Source organism: Phyllostomus hastatus, unplaced genomic scaffold (assembly GCF_019186645.2).
Source record: "Phyllostomus hastatus isolate PE091 unplaced genomic scaffold, TTU_PhHast_1.1 phas_contig_40, whole genome shotgun sequence".
NCBI lineage: Eukaryota > Metazoa > Chordata > Mammalia > Chiroptera > Phyllostomidae > Phyllostomus > Phyllostomus hastatus.
In genome coordinates, this window is record NW_025333872.1 from 34,122,172 (window position 1) to 34,138,388 (window position 16,217).

At 33.6% G+C, this 16,217-nt stretch overlaps 1 protein-coding gene across 2 annotated transcripts in view; it reads right to left on the bottom strand.

Annotated features, from left to right (window-relative positions):
* Positions 1 to 720: 720 nt before the first annotated feature.
* Positions 721 to 16,217, bottom strand: part of LCA5 (lebercilin LCA5) — a 34,394-nt gene continuing 18,897 nt past the window's right edge. The window contains exons 4-8 of one of the 2 annotated variants that reach the window (XM_045844229.1): positions 9,916 to 10,053; positions 8,294 to 8,390; positions 7,447 to 7,586; positions 5,228 to 5,360; positions 721 to 3,410 (exon numbers count right to left, since the gene is read on the bottom strand). In XM_045844229.1, the coding sequence (XP_045700185.1) occupies positions 2,560 to 3,410; positions 5,228 to 5,360; positions 7,447 to 7,586; positions 8,294 to 8,390; positions 9,916 to 10,053 (1,359 nt within the window). In that variant the 3' untranslated portion in view covers positions 721 to 2,559. The remainder of the gene's footprint in view (positions 3,411 to 5,227; positions 5,361 to 7,446; positions 7,587 to 8,293; positions 8,391 to 9,915; positions 10,054 to 16,217) is intronic. The other variant, XM_045844230.1, reaches the window with a different exon arrangement.

A 16,217-nucleotide genomic window follows, 5' to 3' on the forward strand; every position in this document is an offset into this window, starting at 1 on the left:
ATAGGGGACTTTCCTGTGAAAGAGGCATTTATTGTATGAAAGGAAAAAGGTTTAAAGGCAGATCCTTTTAATATATGGTACCTTTTTAATGTTAAAAAGTCCATATTGTTTCCCTAATACAGATTTCCCATCCCCTTTTCATCAGGCAGATAGTCAGCTAATACCCGGCAAGGGACACCAGAAGTTCAGTGTGTCTGAATATGAGGTCCATCTCCTGTGTTGTGTTTTTGATCCAAAGGAGGGACAAAAACACAGCAAGTCAGCCATAAAATAGGTTTATTTTATGAATCAATTTAATACTTCTCACCCCCACCTTTTTTAATATTTATTTTATGAATCAATTTAATTATCTTCATCCCTACCTTTTTTTAATATTATGAGCAACATATGCCATTATGGTAGCTATTAAGGGTGAAAGGATTAATTAAAACTATAATTATCTGATAAGACTAGCACACTGTCTAATGAGATTTAGGGCAAATTCATCTACTTCAGCTAAAAATACTGGACAGAATAAAAATAGGTGAATAATGAAATAAAAATTAACCATGCAGGTAATTTTCCCACTATGTTTTTCTGAGGTGACCTAAGGTATCATTCAAACAAAGAGTCATAGTATGCTCTTAACTTTTATTAAGAGTTCTGGGTACAAATAACAAATTTAACTTATTTAGAAAAAAAATGTACTCTCTAAGGTTTGTTCATAAAAAAACCCTGTTCTGTACATTTTAATCTCTAATTTTAATGCTTCATACCATAATGCTTCTAAGTATATAACTTAATTTTAGGTTTAAATTTAGTAATTATGTTAGAAATTCTGTATCCAGTTAAAGAGCCTAGAAAATATCGGGTAACGAAAAACAAAAGAGTAATCAAAATGACCTAAATATACAACTTTACTAAAAGGCTTTTTGAAAAGCCTGTAAGACAAAACAACCTAAGTATTTGAATACTTTTGGCAGAAAAATTAGCAGCTATGAACAAAATTAACATTACATAATATTTTATTGGTAACTGCATTACAATATTGTGTTTTACATATATTAGAATTATTTGCAACATACTAAATACTTATTTATGTTAGACATAAAATCTACTTATTAAAACATTTAAAAAATATAGTTTAGCACTTTTGGGAGATTCAATTCCCAATAAATGACAGGGACACAATTGAAAAGATGGCTGGTACATCTTTTAATTAGAGACCTAACCAGGTAAAGTCTTGTCAAATAGTTATGAAATTATATTCAATAATAAGCATTTATAAGAATTCAAGATAAACAGTAACACTTGTACCCTCATCAGTATGTATGCTTGGCATTGGAAATCATACCATGAGTGACTACATAGTAAATTCTTAAAAGAAAAAAACATAACATCTCACTTTAGAGTAAGTGCCAATATACATTTTTAAATTCTTCCCCTGATGCACTATTTCCATCACTCTTCATTTAAACAACATTAGCAGAAAACTTTACGTGGTTGGTAATGTGTTACCACTTCTTAAAGACCAATCATACTTAGCATAATACAAGATCATAAAGTCTTTGCAGATGAAGTGAGCAAATGACTAATGCAAATGCATTTCAACAGAAAAACATCCACCCTAGACTGCAAGGCAGAATTCCCATTTCTAAAACACTTGAAAGCAAGGTTGCTTTCAAAATAGTTCTATAAATAGAGTAGTATTACACTATCATTTTCTCTTTGGTTTGACAATAAGCTCAAATCTTAATAGTATATATTAAAATTTCCAAGTTATGTTACTTTGGAAACATAATTGAGTTGAAAATATTTCTATATTGGAATAAAATTTCTTCTATTTCATGTATTTGGTATGAAAACTCAGATACAAATAGTGCAGGAGAAGAAAGAGAGGAATTACTGATTAGGTACTGGGGGCCATGTCAGAACTGTTTGTGCAAACATCTTCCAAATTCAGCCTAATATGTTAGCCCAGTTGTGACTGAATGAGACTTCTAATTGAGAAATGAGTAGCCCTTATCTGGGCTTCCTTCCAAAGAAATGAGAAGTCCCAATGTCATGGCTGCCTTCATTTAAAAGTAGCTCAGCCTGGCCATGTAAGAAAGGGACCTCCACCCCTCTCAACTAAGGGTATGGCTCTGAAATAGCACCCATTCTCCGCTGCCCGGGAGTTAAGCTTCCCAACAGAGTCTCTCACCCTTAATTTCCACTCAGTTGATCAACAAGAAGACTAGGTTTGGCCATATGCTCACTGAGTTAAATACAAATAAATAAATAGGGATTAAAAATAGAAAATGAATGTGAACTCCAATGGAGTAAAACTTCCCATAGAGCTGATTTAAGAGCTAACACCTATTTGTAAATAAAGTAAAAACTAAGTAAGATATTTGTCTATTTTAGGTTTCATTCAAAAGAGCCTCCTTCATTCTTGGTGAACTAGCTATGTGAAGTCATATGATCAACTTACTTATTTGCACTGTATTTATCTATTAAAATAATTTCTTAAATTTTATAATATATACTGTATTAAAATATTTAAATATTTACAATTGGAAAAATGTATTCTATAGTCAGTCATCTCAGTGCTATGTCTTCAATCTCATCTTCTACAGAACCAACTGCTTTTACTGCTGGTTTATTGTTTGCATTTCTTAATCTGTGCCTGCTTGGATTAAAACTTCTTCCTTCGGTGAGGAAAAAGTTATCTTCATCATGCTCTCTGCTGCTTCTGTCTCCAGGGAGAAAATTTAAAGGGTCAAAGTCTCCTCTGCTAGCAGCCGGAGAATTCCGGCCACTGCTTTTAGAGGAAATGGTGCTGCTGCCACTGGCACCAAAGAGCTGTTCCATCAGATTAGCTCTTCTCTCTTTTCTTGTAGTTAAATCTACACTGTCTTTACTAAGTTTCTCTACACTGTTTCTTTGGAAATCCAAAAGGCCATTTTTTTGGTTAAATGGATCTGACTTCCCTGATGTTTTTGCAAATGAAGGCACGTAGCTGCCAAATGCAAGCTCATTTGGAGAGACTGGGCTTCTGATGTTTCCTGGATTCCAACCATCTCCTTTTGAAGTTAAAAGACTGATGCCTTGCAAGTGATGGCCATTGAATAATCTCTCTAAGTATTCAGAGAACTTGTGTGTTTTGGGGCTTTTCTCTGGGGAGTACAGTTCAGATTCCAAATCAGGTAGCAATGGCAGAGGATGACCTTTTAGATTCTGAGAATCTTGGAAGTCTCTGTTGATGTCATTCAGTTTGGCAAGTGGAAGGTCTTTCTTCAGTCTTTCTTTTTCCTCTTCTAATTTATCTGGATTTTGAATTTGGTACATTTTCATTTGGTATCTTCCAGTTTCCAATGCTGGCTTGGCTTCTTTCTCTAGCACAGATGTCTTTTCTTTTTGCTTTTTAGCAAGTGCTTCTCTTTCCCATTCTGTATAAAATGAAATTTTATAGCAATCAATATTTTTAAACAGGAAACCTCAACCCTCATCTTTTACAAAGCAAGTTTTTATTTAGTTTGGGTGTTAACACTACAGTGAAAATGGACACCATAAATCTCATATCTATACTTGATATTCTGGGATTCAAAAAGAATATACTTAATGTGTACTGTATTTAAGGTTTGTATTTCCATTTAAAGAAAAATTTTGTTCTTCAATTAAAGAGTGGGGAAAAAGGTCCTCTGCCTAGTTTTTATACCTGATGTAGTGCTGCACACTGAATGGAGGGTGGTGGCATGGATGGAGAAAATACTTCTATTTTAAACTTAAAAATAAGTTTAACTACTGGATGTCATACCCTTAGAAAGACACATCACTTATTCAGTATTCTGACAGATGCATTATCCTGAATCTAATTAAAAGAAAACTTCAGATAAACCTCAATGAGGAACATTCTATTAAAAAACAAAAAGGGCCTGTATTCATCAGGAATATAAATCTCACAAAATATTATTTTAAAGGTAAAGAAGCTATTCCAGATAAGAAAATACTGTAATGGACAATATTGTGTCAGCTGACAGATGTACTATAGACAGCCAATAAGAGAAATAGGTTGTATCAAAGTTAAATTTCCTGAGGTTGAAAACCATACCAGAATGACATGATATAAGAGAATGTCCTTATTTTGGAGAAATACACATGGAAATATTTTATGGTATGGGCCTGAGATATACAACTTAATCTTGAACAGTTCTTTGGTCATTATTGCTGCTTTGCTATAATTTTGAAATTATTTCCAAATAAAAAATTTTAAGTATTAAAGTATGTAAGAACACTCTACACATTTGGTAATTTTAGTAAATGACATACATTCTTAATGATGTCAGAGATTATTTCATATAGACTCCAGGGGTGGGGAAAATCAGTTGAAAAGGACAAAGAAAAGTGACAGTCTATTACTTTATTCCTTTTCCTGGTACCTAGACAGAATTGAACATAACACCTAATTTTCTATTCTATAGTTTAACATGTGAAAGCATCTCTCTTTGCACCTTAGCCAAAAGTGATATCAATATAGCTTCCACTCAACTGTTATATTGTTTTAAATATACACACAAATGTATGTACACTAATTCAAGTAACAATTAATTATGATTTTATGTTCCATTAGCTTTAAGGGAAAAAAAGGATTTCTCTGTAAGCACCTACAACAAAACTAACAGAGTACATTCAAAGGCTTGGTCTCACCTTTACCTTTAAGACATTTTATCCAGATAGAAATAAATTTATTACTGAACTTTATTTCCAATATCTGAAACCATGTGAGTTGGTTCACTAAACTTCTACATGAATGGTTGAACATATTAAAGATTTACTTTACAAGTTAAAACCAAAGAAAAATTATAGGAATATATTCAGAACCTCATAATTTATTGATTTTAATGCTTGGGCTAATCTACACACAAGAGTTTCAAGGTCAAGCCAATAAAGACAGTTGTACTTCAGTTATATCTTCATTAAGCTTTAGTTAATACACAAAGAATTTTTCCCCTTTGTCTGAATTTTCTGAAGGTAATTTTATCCTTATTCTCTAACCCAAATTGCAACTAAAAGACACTTTTCATTGTTTTCTTTCTTTAGTAATCACAGCATTTGAATGAATGCTGATAGAATACCTGCTACTACTGTATCAACCTTTTCTTGTTCTGTATGTCCAATTCATTCTTCAGCTGGATGATATTAGGGGATGTTAACCCTTTCTTTCCCAAGGGACGCTGACTCATCACATGCTTAAACAAACCCTTACCATCCTGTAGTTTCTCAGCCTCTTGTTTTACAACATGGATTCCTTGATCTTTAACAAATTTTTCTTCTCTTTGTACAACTGGGCTTAGAAACCCTGCTTCTTCATGCTCATTTCTCTCTTCAGATTTCAGGTCCTGTTACATATTAAAAAAAATTCAAGTTCACATGAAGAAAAAGGAGAAGAAGCTATTTACATATTTTAGATTTATCTCCCATTAAGCATGATACCAACTAAGTTAGAAATAAAATTTTTAATTAATAAATCACTAAAATCAGAAGTTACCACCCTTAGAAATTTGTGTGCTTTTGAAGCATCTTTCATATTTTATTTAAAAATTTAAGGAAGCATTTTAAGCTATATTAAAACCAATATAATGGAAATAAAGTCAATACCCTACCTAAAATTATAAAAAAGTTTCAGAAGTATTATTGCTTTGTACATTTCACAAAAAATCTGATTAATTCAGTTAACCAAAAAGGCTATTAACTGAGTATAAGGGCCAGCTGAGATGGCATTGAACTGTAACACAGGCAGAGACAATTACATGGAATCTTTCAGTTTATACTAGGATATGAGTCTCACCTATACTTTTAGGCTGAAAGTCTTCAATTAATAAATTTTGTAATATTTAAATCAAGTAAAAATATAAACTTAAATTCTTTTATATGGTCTCTTTCACATGTATATTTTTCTTAATAAAAGTAAAATATCTGTTATTAGTAGACTTGGGTAGTAGAGCATTGCCCCTTTAGTATCCATGTTCCCCTTCTTCCTTTTCGTTCCAAAATACTTTGGGCTGTTCAACTGGAGACTGCACTGACTAGCCTCTCTTACAGCTAGACAGGACCAATAAGGTATGAGTGGAAGTATGTATACAACTTCTGATCACATTTGTAAAAGAAAAAACTGCTTGCTTCACTTCCTCATTCCTCCTTTTCACAGGGGTGGTGAGCCAAGCATAAAGAAGAAGACTACACCCTATAAGGTGGAAGAGCAATAAGACAAAAGACAGCTACCATGAAACGAATCTTTCTGCCTATTCTGGACTACCCTTTGGCCTTTAGACTATTACAAGAGAAAGAAACTTGTATTTTGCTTGAGCCATTGTATTTGAAGTCTCTTTCCCATAGCAACTTAGTCTGTACTTTAATCAACACAGCTCCCATTTGCTGAGGCTCTTTAAAGTGGAAGATCAGTCTTAACTTAATAAACTTTGTGATTAGTTATTACCACACCCTGAAGGGTAATGCTCCTGCATTTTATAAATTGGGAAATTGAAGCTCCAGTCACACAACTAATATGTCAGAACAAGAATTTAACAAAAAAGCAATGCTAATTCTAAGGCTATACTCTTTTTACTACATCAAGCTGCTGTTCCTCCTGCTGAAACTTTTATCATATTAAAGTTAAAAATTACTATTCCACAATTTAACCTTCAAAAAGACCACTTAACATGATCACTAGTCTCCATGACAGTGAAAATACAGGAAGAAATACAGCAGATACAGCTAACTTGTCTAAATTAAAATTAAGAAACAAAAAATTAGAGTAGACACAGGAACCAAAACAGAAAGTTCATCCTTTCTGTTTTATACAAAAAGAGATCTCAGGATCATGGGGATACTTACAAGGCACAGAAACATAGGATTATATAAATGTGATGGCTCTCTGGTACATGTCTCTTTTGGATTTTAAACTAAACACTAAAGAGAAAAGTCTCTTAGAGAAAAGGACCCTCCAGTAGTCAGAATACATGTCCTATTATGTGAAGGTCCAACACAGACCCACTGCATGCCACTCTAGTTCGAATGGCATGAAGTCAGACTCCACTGCAAGTTCTTTGCTCAGCATTTAGCTAACTTGTAAAATTCTCCCCCAAATTAAATGTAGTAAAATTCTAACAAATCATTTGAAAACTACTATAATTTGCTTTTAAACATAAAAGCAAGGAGGGTTTTTAAGACTATCTTGGTATATACAATGTAAGAAACTTAGTACATTTTTCTTCTGAAGCATTTGAAAGATACAATGTGAACTAAGAGTCAATCTAAAGAATTTAATAAAAATACACAGATGGTACCTGTCTCTTTGAAAGGCTAGTTGCATATTTACAGAGAGAGCATTAGTGTCACTGCTGAAATTTTTAAAATGTTTGATATTGTGTTTTGAGAAAAACTTCAAAGCTAAGGTTTGGTATCTAATCATACTGCTAAACTCACCAAAGTAAGACGTTTGGGTTCCCATTTGTTTTCATAACACATAACTCTTTTTGGTGTAATAGGAAATTCTTCCAGCTTGAAGTCTTCACTGGTTTGTACTCCTTTTGTACACTGCTTTGTTAAATCACATTGGCATGCAGCTACCATGAAAATTATAAAATAATTTTTCTAATTGTAGTAAACATTGCTAAGATATATGGAATTCAGCTGGTATATATATTCACCATCTAAATGAAATAATGCATGTTTTGCTCAGCTCAATGACTACTCACTATAGTTTTTGTTTCTAGGATTTACTGGCAGTTATGTAATTTGATGACAATTCTGACCAGTAAATCCTATTAAGTTTTTATATAGTTAGTGTTTTTAAATTTTTATAATTTACAGAAGAGAGAAATTATACTTCTGTTTAAAAAAATATAAATATATGCATGATAATACTAAAAGTATTTATTAGTGAAATGAAATAGTTGGATTTTGCTTTACAATACTTTGGGTGGGGGAGTAAGAAAAAGAGATGAGATTAGTAAAATGTATAACTAACTATTAAAGCTAGGTGATATATAAATAAAGGTTCATTGTATTATAATCTCTAGTTTGGGTTATGCTTATAAAGAAAACTTTAGAAATTATATAAAATATAACTTTTATGAGCTCGGGGGAAAGCTCGAGAAAGTTGAAAGAATTTCCAAAAACTAATGTTAAATATTAAACTAGTCAATAGTTTAAAGGAAACTTAAATTTATTTCAATGAAGTTCTTTCACCTTTGCCTTCCTTGTATTTCAGAATTTATTTTGTTAGTAATAGCTACCACATGTTTTTCAACAACAATAATAGCTACTATACCATTTTTTCTTGATACATATTCTTTTTCTTTCTTTGGAGAAGACTTTGGTAGACGGTTAGAATATATGTTTTTTATATCCAGTTCTCTCTCCTTTTCCTGAAAATAAACCCAGTACATTTAAGTACACAGAGTGTCAGTTTAAAACAGAAATTCTCACCTTGTCAACTGATATTTTACTTACCAAACTGAAATGTACCTAATTCAGCTTCCCTTTGTAACTACCTAACTATAGAAAGGAACATCTCTACGATATTTAAGTTTAGGCAGAGCAATGATTCTCCCTACAAAGTCCAATATATACTGGCAGTCAAAAAAAAAAAAAAAGGAGAGAGAGAAAATAAGGCAACATTCATTTTGTTCATCTTTCCACTTCTACCTGACAGAGCTAGTATTGTCCTAAACTGTCTTCCACTTTAAGCAAGAGACAAATAATTTAGTTAGCGTTTCTCAAATGTGAGTTATAAATTATTAATGAGTTAAAAATTAAACCTTTTTTTAAAAAAACACAAGTGTTCCAATTGAATTCTATGCAGCAGAAAGGAAGAAGGAGCTCCTAGCCTTCATGACAGCCTGGATGGAACTGGAGAGCATTATGCTAAGTGAAATAAGCCAGGCGGTGAAAGACAAATACCGTATGATCTCACCTTTAACAAGAAACCTAATCAACAAAATGAACAAGCAAGCAAAATATAACCAAAAACACTGAAATTGAGAACAGGCTGACAGTAACCAGAAGGGAGAGGGGAGGGGATTATAGGGAAAGAGGATGAAGGGTTTGAAGGAACAATTATAAAGGACACATGGAAATAACAAGGGTGGGTGGAAACAGGGGAGGGAATTGGGTAGGGCTAGGGTGGTGGGGGGAAGTGGGTAGGGCTAGGGTGGTAGGGTGGTAGGTGGTGGGGGGAAAAGGCAGAAAACTGTACTTGAACAAAAGTAAAAAAAGTTAAAAAAAAGATGGGTATGCAATACATTTTATTATTTTGAAAGAAAAGTGCCTAAATAAAGATGTTCAGAAATTCTGGAAACAAAACAGAACAACAAAAAAAGCACAAGTGTTGTTGACCATTTGGGGGCTATAGATATCTCTGAGAATTTGATTAACAAAGTAAAACTTTAATGTGAGATAATGTATAAACACTAAATTTTTCACAAAATTTCAACACATAAATAATCTCAGGAGAAAATTAAGAACAGTTGTTTTAACAAAATTAACTTGATTTGAATGTTTCCTCTGAGTCTACACACTGTGAAAATTAAGGGCATTATTTAAAATAACTTTAAAATTAATTAATCATGGTTTTCTGAGGAAGAACACTGGATTATTCAACCATGCAACAGAAAAACTCTAGTGCCCATAATTTTTTTACATAATTTTTTAACTTCAGTTATATCTCTTGTAAATATCTCTTAATGTATTCAGTGTTTCAATTTTGACAAGTGTTATAGTGATTATATCAACAAACCTTTTCTTTATAAGTGCCAAAGATGGTGTTGGAATTTTGTAAATGATACTGTACTACTTATAAATATGAAAGTAAACTAACTGTATTGTAAAAATATTGAGTTTTCATTTAATATATTACAGGGAGAAATATTTGATTTAAAATAAAGTGCTTACCTTCAATTTGTGATGTAATTGTTGCAACTTGTTTTGAAGAACTTGATTTTCATTATGAGTGTCACATGCCCTTTTCCTTTCAGCAAGCAACTGTCGTTGGAAACTGTTACTACTCAGTTCAAGGTTTTTCGTTAGTTCCTATGATATGTGTGCAAACACATTAAAATAGTACTTAAAATAATTAAACAGCAAAACATTTCACTTAGCATCAAAGTGATTTTTTAGTAGTACTGTATAAGGCATACAAACGAGGTTGGGATTAGTATTTCTAAACAAAATAATCCGTGAAATAGACTGACCAAACAATTTAATGCTTAAATACATTTTTTTCTTTGTTTTTCTCAATGATTTATAAATAATCTTAAGCATTAGTCTGAGACATACATGGATAGTCATTTAAGTTGGGAGCAAAAGACAACTAAGGGCTGTGATGAAAATCACGGCTTTTGAGAATCATTGTTTGGGCAAACAGATATGAAGACAGCTGTGTAAAATTACACAGCACTATTCAAGGTGCTGAGATTACCTTATAAAATATCTCTAAATAAAAATAATAGGCATCTCTCTGGCCTTCAAAATGTTCTATGAAGTTTATGAGAATTTATGTTAAAATGTTTTCTTTTAGATAATGTCAACATTATGGTGGCATGAGTCATTACTTTTTTTCCTCTCCCCTTTGACTTACAACTAATCAGACACCCATAATTGAACAAAAATGCCCCTCTGCCCAGCACACCAGGATACTTGAGAGATCCATCCATCTGTACACCCAAAAGAGGGTGGACTGGCTCTCAGAGAAGGCTGCAGAGCCAGGAGAGTGGCAGTGGCAGCAGAGTTAGGCCAACACAACCTTTCTGGCAGAGGACGTGGAAGGTAGATGTGGTGAGTGGAAGGTCTGCCCTGCGGTGCATGCTGCAGCTAGAAGAACCCATTGCTCTCTCTGAGAAGAGACCACAGTCACCAGGTAGAGGAAAAGGGAAAAGAAGAAGGCAGGTACAGAGAGATGAAGAAATATGTATCCTTCTGTGTACCCCAGGATATTAGCAAAAAATCCACCCACAGACCTCTGGGACTCCCTCCACTGGAGGATCCCCCTGCATGAGCAATGCCCAAAGCTGCACCCCCGCCCCCTACAGCCACCATGGTTTTTTTCTCCTCCAGATTTTTTTTTAATGCACGAGCTCCCAACCTTAGTGGTAAGTCAGCTTTGGTAAGAGAAACCAAAATGTATGTTATAGAACCACCTTCTAGAAAACAAAAGAAGGCTCCTAATTATGAACCTGTTGAACTGTTAGAATCAAAATGAACAAAGGTGTCCACTACTTCAGATGCAGTAGTAAAGAGACTTTTCATCAGATACGATGAAAAAATATGGTAACATAATATCACAAAAAGAAAATGACAATTTCCTAACAATCACATCCCAAAATAGGGAATATTGTGATCTCACTGATAAAGAATTCAAAATAGTTGTTATGAAGAAATCTAATGAACTACAAGAAAACTCAGAAAGGCAATATAATGACTTCAGAACAAAAATTAATGGATAAGAAGAGTACTTTACAAAGAGTGCAATTCTAAAAAGATATGAAGAATGCTTTTACAAAGCCCTGGAAAGAGAGATCAGATGAAAGAGAGAATAAGCAAGCTTGAGGATAGGAATTTCGAAGTGATTCAGGTGGAACAGGAGAGTGAACAAAGATTTTTTAAAAGTGAAGAAACCCTACAAGAATGGTCAGACTACATTCACAGAGCCAACATTAGATTAATGGGTAAACCAAAGGGAGAAGAGAGGAGAAAAAGAGCAGAAACTTAAAGACAAAATAGCTGAGAAATTCCCAAACCTGAGAAAGAAACTGTACATCCAAGTCTATGAAACTAATAAAACACTATATTATCTCAACACAAAAAAAAGCCTTATCCAAGTCACATTATGTTAAAACTGTCAAAAGTCATTGACAAAGAGTTTTAAAGGCAACCAAATGGGAAAAAACACTTTAGTAATCTACAAAGGAACACACATTAGGCTATCAGCAGATTGCTCAGCAGAAACTCTACGGGTAGGAGAGTATAAAAGAACATATTCAAAGTATGAAAGATTAAAAGTGCCAACCAAGAATATTCTATCCAGAAAAGTTACTCTTCAGATATGAAGGAGAAATTAGGCTTTCCCAAACAAAAGCTGAGGGGGTTCACCACCACTAGACCTGACTTACAAGAAATATTGCAACTCTTCAAGTTGAGGTGAAAAAAAAAAGTACACAAACTCTGCTTAGGGTGATAGTCAAAATTAGAAAACTAGCACTCTTTTTTAGAGTAGAATGGTAAGAAAAAGAACATTAAAAATAACTCTAACTACAATTTGGTAACAAATCACAGCATAAAAAGATACTTTGTGACATCAAAAATATAAAAGGGGAGAGGACAAAAGGATGGAACACTTACAAGTGAATAAAAATAAATTGCTATCAGCAGAAAAAGAACTATTTTATCTATGGGATATTTTATGTAAACATCATGGTACCACAGAGCAAAATCTAGACCAGAGATATGAAGCATAAAAAAGGGGGAGACTGAGCAAATCACCATGGAAAACCACCAACTTACAAATGTAGACAGAAACAGATGGAAAAAGAAACAAGGAAAAGACAAACCAGAAGACAAAAGATAAATTGGTAGTAAATCCTTACATATCAACAGTCAACTTGAATGTAAATGTATTCAGTTTACCAATTGAAAGGCAGAGTGGATGGATGGATGAAAATACAAGACCCAACTACCAGGAGACTTATAGTTCTAAAGACACATATAGACTCAAAGTGAAATGATGGAATATGATATTCCAGGCAAACAAAAATCAAAAGATGGTGGGCAGAGCCACACTTATATCAGACAAAACAGACAAAACAGACTTCAAGCCAAAAAGTATAATAAGAGGCAAAGAAGATCACTGTGTAATAATAAAGAGGTCTACTATCAAGAAGATATAACAATCAATCATAAATATACATACTCCAAACACCCAAGCACTGAAATACATTATGAAAATACTAGTGAATTTTAACAGAGAAACAAATAATACAATAATAGTAGAGAAGTTTAATACCAAACTATCAGCAGTGGGTAAATTTTCCAGACAAAAAGTTACTTAAGTAAACGTTGGAATTAAACCACACTTTAGAACACCTGGACTTAAAAGACATAGCAGAAGGTTCCATTCAACAGCAGCACAATACACATTCTCAAGTGCACATGAAACATTCCCCACAATATATCATATAATTGGACACAAAACAAATCTTGGCAAATTTAGGATTGAAATCATACTATCTATCTTTTCTGACCAAAATGGCATGAAACTGAAATCAAAGTGAGAGGATCTATAAATAAGTGGAAACTAAACAACACACTTCTAAACAACTATTGAGTCAAACCCAAAAAGAGGGAAAATTATCTCTAAAAGAATAAAAATGGAAACACAACACACAAAATCTCGTAGCATGCAACTAAAGCAGTTCTGAAAAGGAAACTTGATAGCAATAAACTCACAGAGTAAGAAACTAGAAAGACTTCAAATAAACAATGTAACTTTACACGTCAATAGACTACACAAAGAACAAATTAATCCCAAAGTTAGAAGGAAGGAAGGAAAAAATAAAGATCTGCAAAATGTAGCAGAAACAAACAAAGGGAAGCAGCCAAAATGGGGAAATGAAAAAATGAAAGAACAGGACAAAGTTCTAGAAAAAGAACTAAATGGAATGAAGAAAAGCAATCTACACTGGTTATAAGGATGCTCAATTAACATAGGGAAAAATAGATGAACTCAGTGAGAACTTCAACAAAGCAGTAGAAACCATAGAAAAAGAAATAATCAGAAATGAAGAATACACCCCGACCAGAGTGACTCAGTTGGTTGTGCATGGTCCACAAAGCAAAATGTCACTGGTTTGATTCCCGGTCAGGGAATGCCTGGGGTGTGGGTTCAATCCCCAGTTGGGATGTGTATGAGAGGGAACTGATGGATGTTTCTCTCTCACATCAATGTGTTTTTTCCTCTCTTTCTCCCTCCTTTTCCCTCTCTAAAAATGAATAAATGAAATCTTAAAAAAGAAATGAAAAATACAACAACTGGAATGAGGATACATTAGAGGGAATCGACAGCAGATTAGATGAAGTGGAGGACTGGACTTGCAATCTGTAACAAGATAGGAAAAAAAACCCAACTGGAACAGCAAAAAGAAAAAAAATTGAAAAAATTAGGACAGTTTAAGGCACCTCTAGGATAACATCAAACATACCAACATGTGTATTATAGGGGGACCAGAAGAAGAAGAGAGAGAGCAGGAATTCAAAATCTATTGGAATAATAATGACTTAAAACTTCCCTAAACTGGGATAAAAAAATAGACACAGAAGTCCAAGAAGCTCAGAGATTCTCAACGAAGATGAACCCAAAGAAGCCTACATTAAACATGTAAGTAAAATGCCAAAGTGAGAATATTAAAAGTAGCAAGAGAAAAGCAGTTAGTTATACACAAGGAAGATCCCATAATACTACCAGACAGATTTTCCAACCCAAACTTTGCAGGTCAGAAGGTACTGGTGCAACCAAGATTACTCTACCCAGCAAGACTATGATTTAGAATTGAAAGGGAGATAAAGAGTTTCCCAGACAAGAAAAAGGTCAAGGAGTTCATCATCACTAAACTAGTATTACAAGAAAAGTTAAAGAAACTGGGTGGGTTGGGATGGGAGTAAAAGATAGAAAATTGCACTGCAACAATTAAAATAAAATTTAAAAAAACTTATTTAAGTAGAAAAAAGATGAAACATATAAATAAAATATAGGAAAACAATTGTCACTGGCAAAGGTAAACACTTAATAAGCAGTAGATTAACCCACTATAAAGGCAGTATAAAGGTTAAGAGGCAAATAGGAAAATCATGTGTAATTATAACAATAAATTAAGGAACACAGAAAAGTAAAAAATAATAAATATATAAACATGAAGGAGGTGAGTAAAATAAGGTAGTGATTTCAGAATGTGCTGGAACTTAAGCAACGATCACCTTAAAATAGACTGATATCAACATAACTTGGTATCTGTGAAGCACATGGTAACCACAAACCAAAATCTGTAAGAGATAAACAAGAAATAAGGAGAAGGTGTGGTAGGAAAAGAAAAACCCCGAAAGTTTCTATGCTCTGTAACTGTAACACTTGCAAATTTTCACACAGGACTGTAGAAGCTGACCAGTCGTCACCAAGGCAACAGCTGGTTATCTCAAGGTCCTACACTAACTCCCATGATAAGCTCCTGTGCTCTGTAGCTTCCTCCTGCGTTTTGCTCCTTTGCCTCCCATATAAGGTAGCTAGACCTAACTTCCACATCTAGCTTCTGTAACCTTGCTTCACCACATAGGCAGGAAGCCCAGGACTATTTAAACCCAGGGAGAATAAAGATCAGGCTCAGAATTTGGGATTTAACCCTCTGGGCCCCCGGGAAATAAAGTTTGTGCTTCATTATCTCTCCTTGTGTGAAAGTGATTTTCCACAACAAAGGCATCCCAACACAACACTACAGAGAGTCATCAACATACAAGAGAAGAGAGCAAGAGAGTAAGAAAGCAACAGAGAAGAATTTCTTAAAAAAATAATAGTTAACAAAATGGCAGTAAGTACATACCTACCACATATTACTTTAAATGGATTAAATGTCTAATCCAAAAACATAGGGTGGCTGAATGGATCAAAAAACAAGACCTGTACTTATACTTCCTACAAGAGACCAACTTCAGGTTGAAAGACACACAGAGACTGAAAATAAAGGGATGGAAATAGATATTTCATGCAAATAGATTACTTTTTTAAAAAGCTGGGGTAGCAATACTTAGATCAGACAAAATAAACTTTAAAACAAGGGCTGTTAAAACAGATAAAAGAAGGGCATTTCATAATGATAAAGGGATTCACCCAACAAGTGGATATAACTCTTGTAAACATCTACACACCCAAAACAGGAGCACCTAAATATATAAAGCAAATACTGACAGACATAATGGGAGAGATCAACAGTAACACAGCCATAGTAGGGGACTTTAACATCCCATTGATATCAATGTGTAGATAGATCATTTGGACAGAAAAATCAACAATAAAAAAGTCATTTTAAATGACACACACACTTAATTGATATTTCAAATGACACATATAGATTTAACTATATTTTTGGAACATTTCAGCCCAAAAGAGCAGAATATATGTTCTTTTCAAGTATACATTAAACATTTTCCATGAT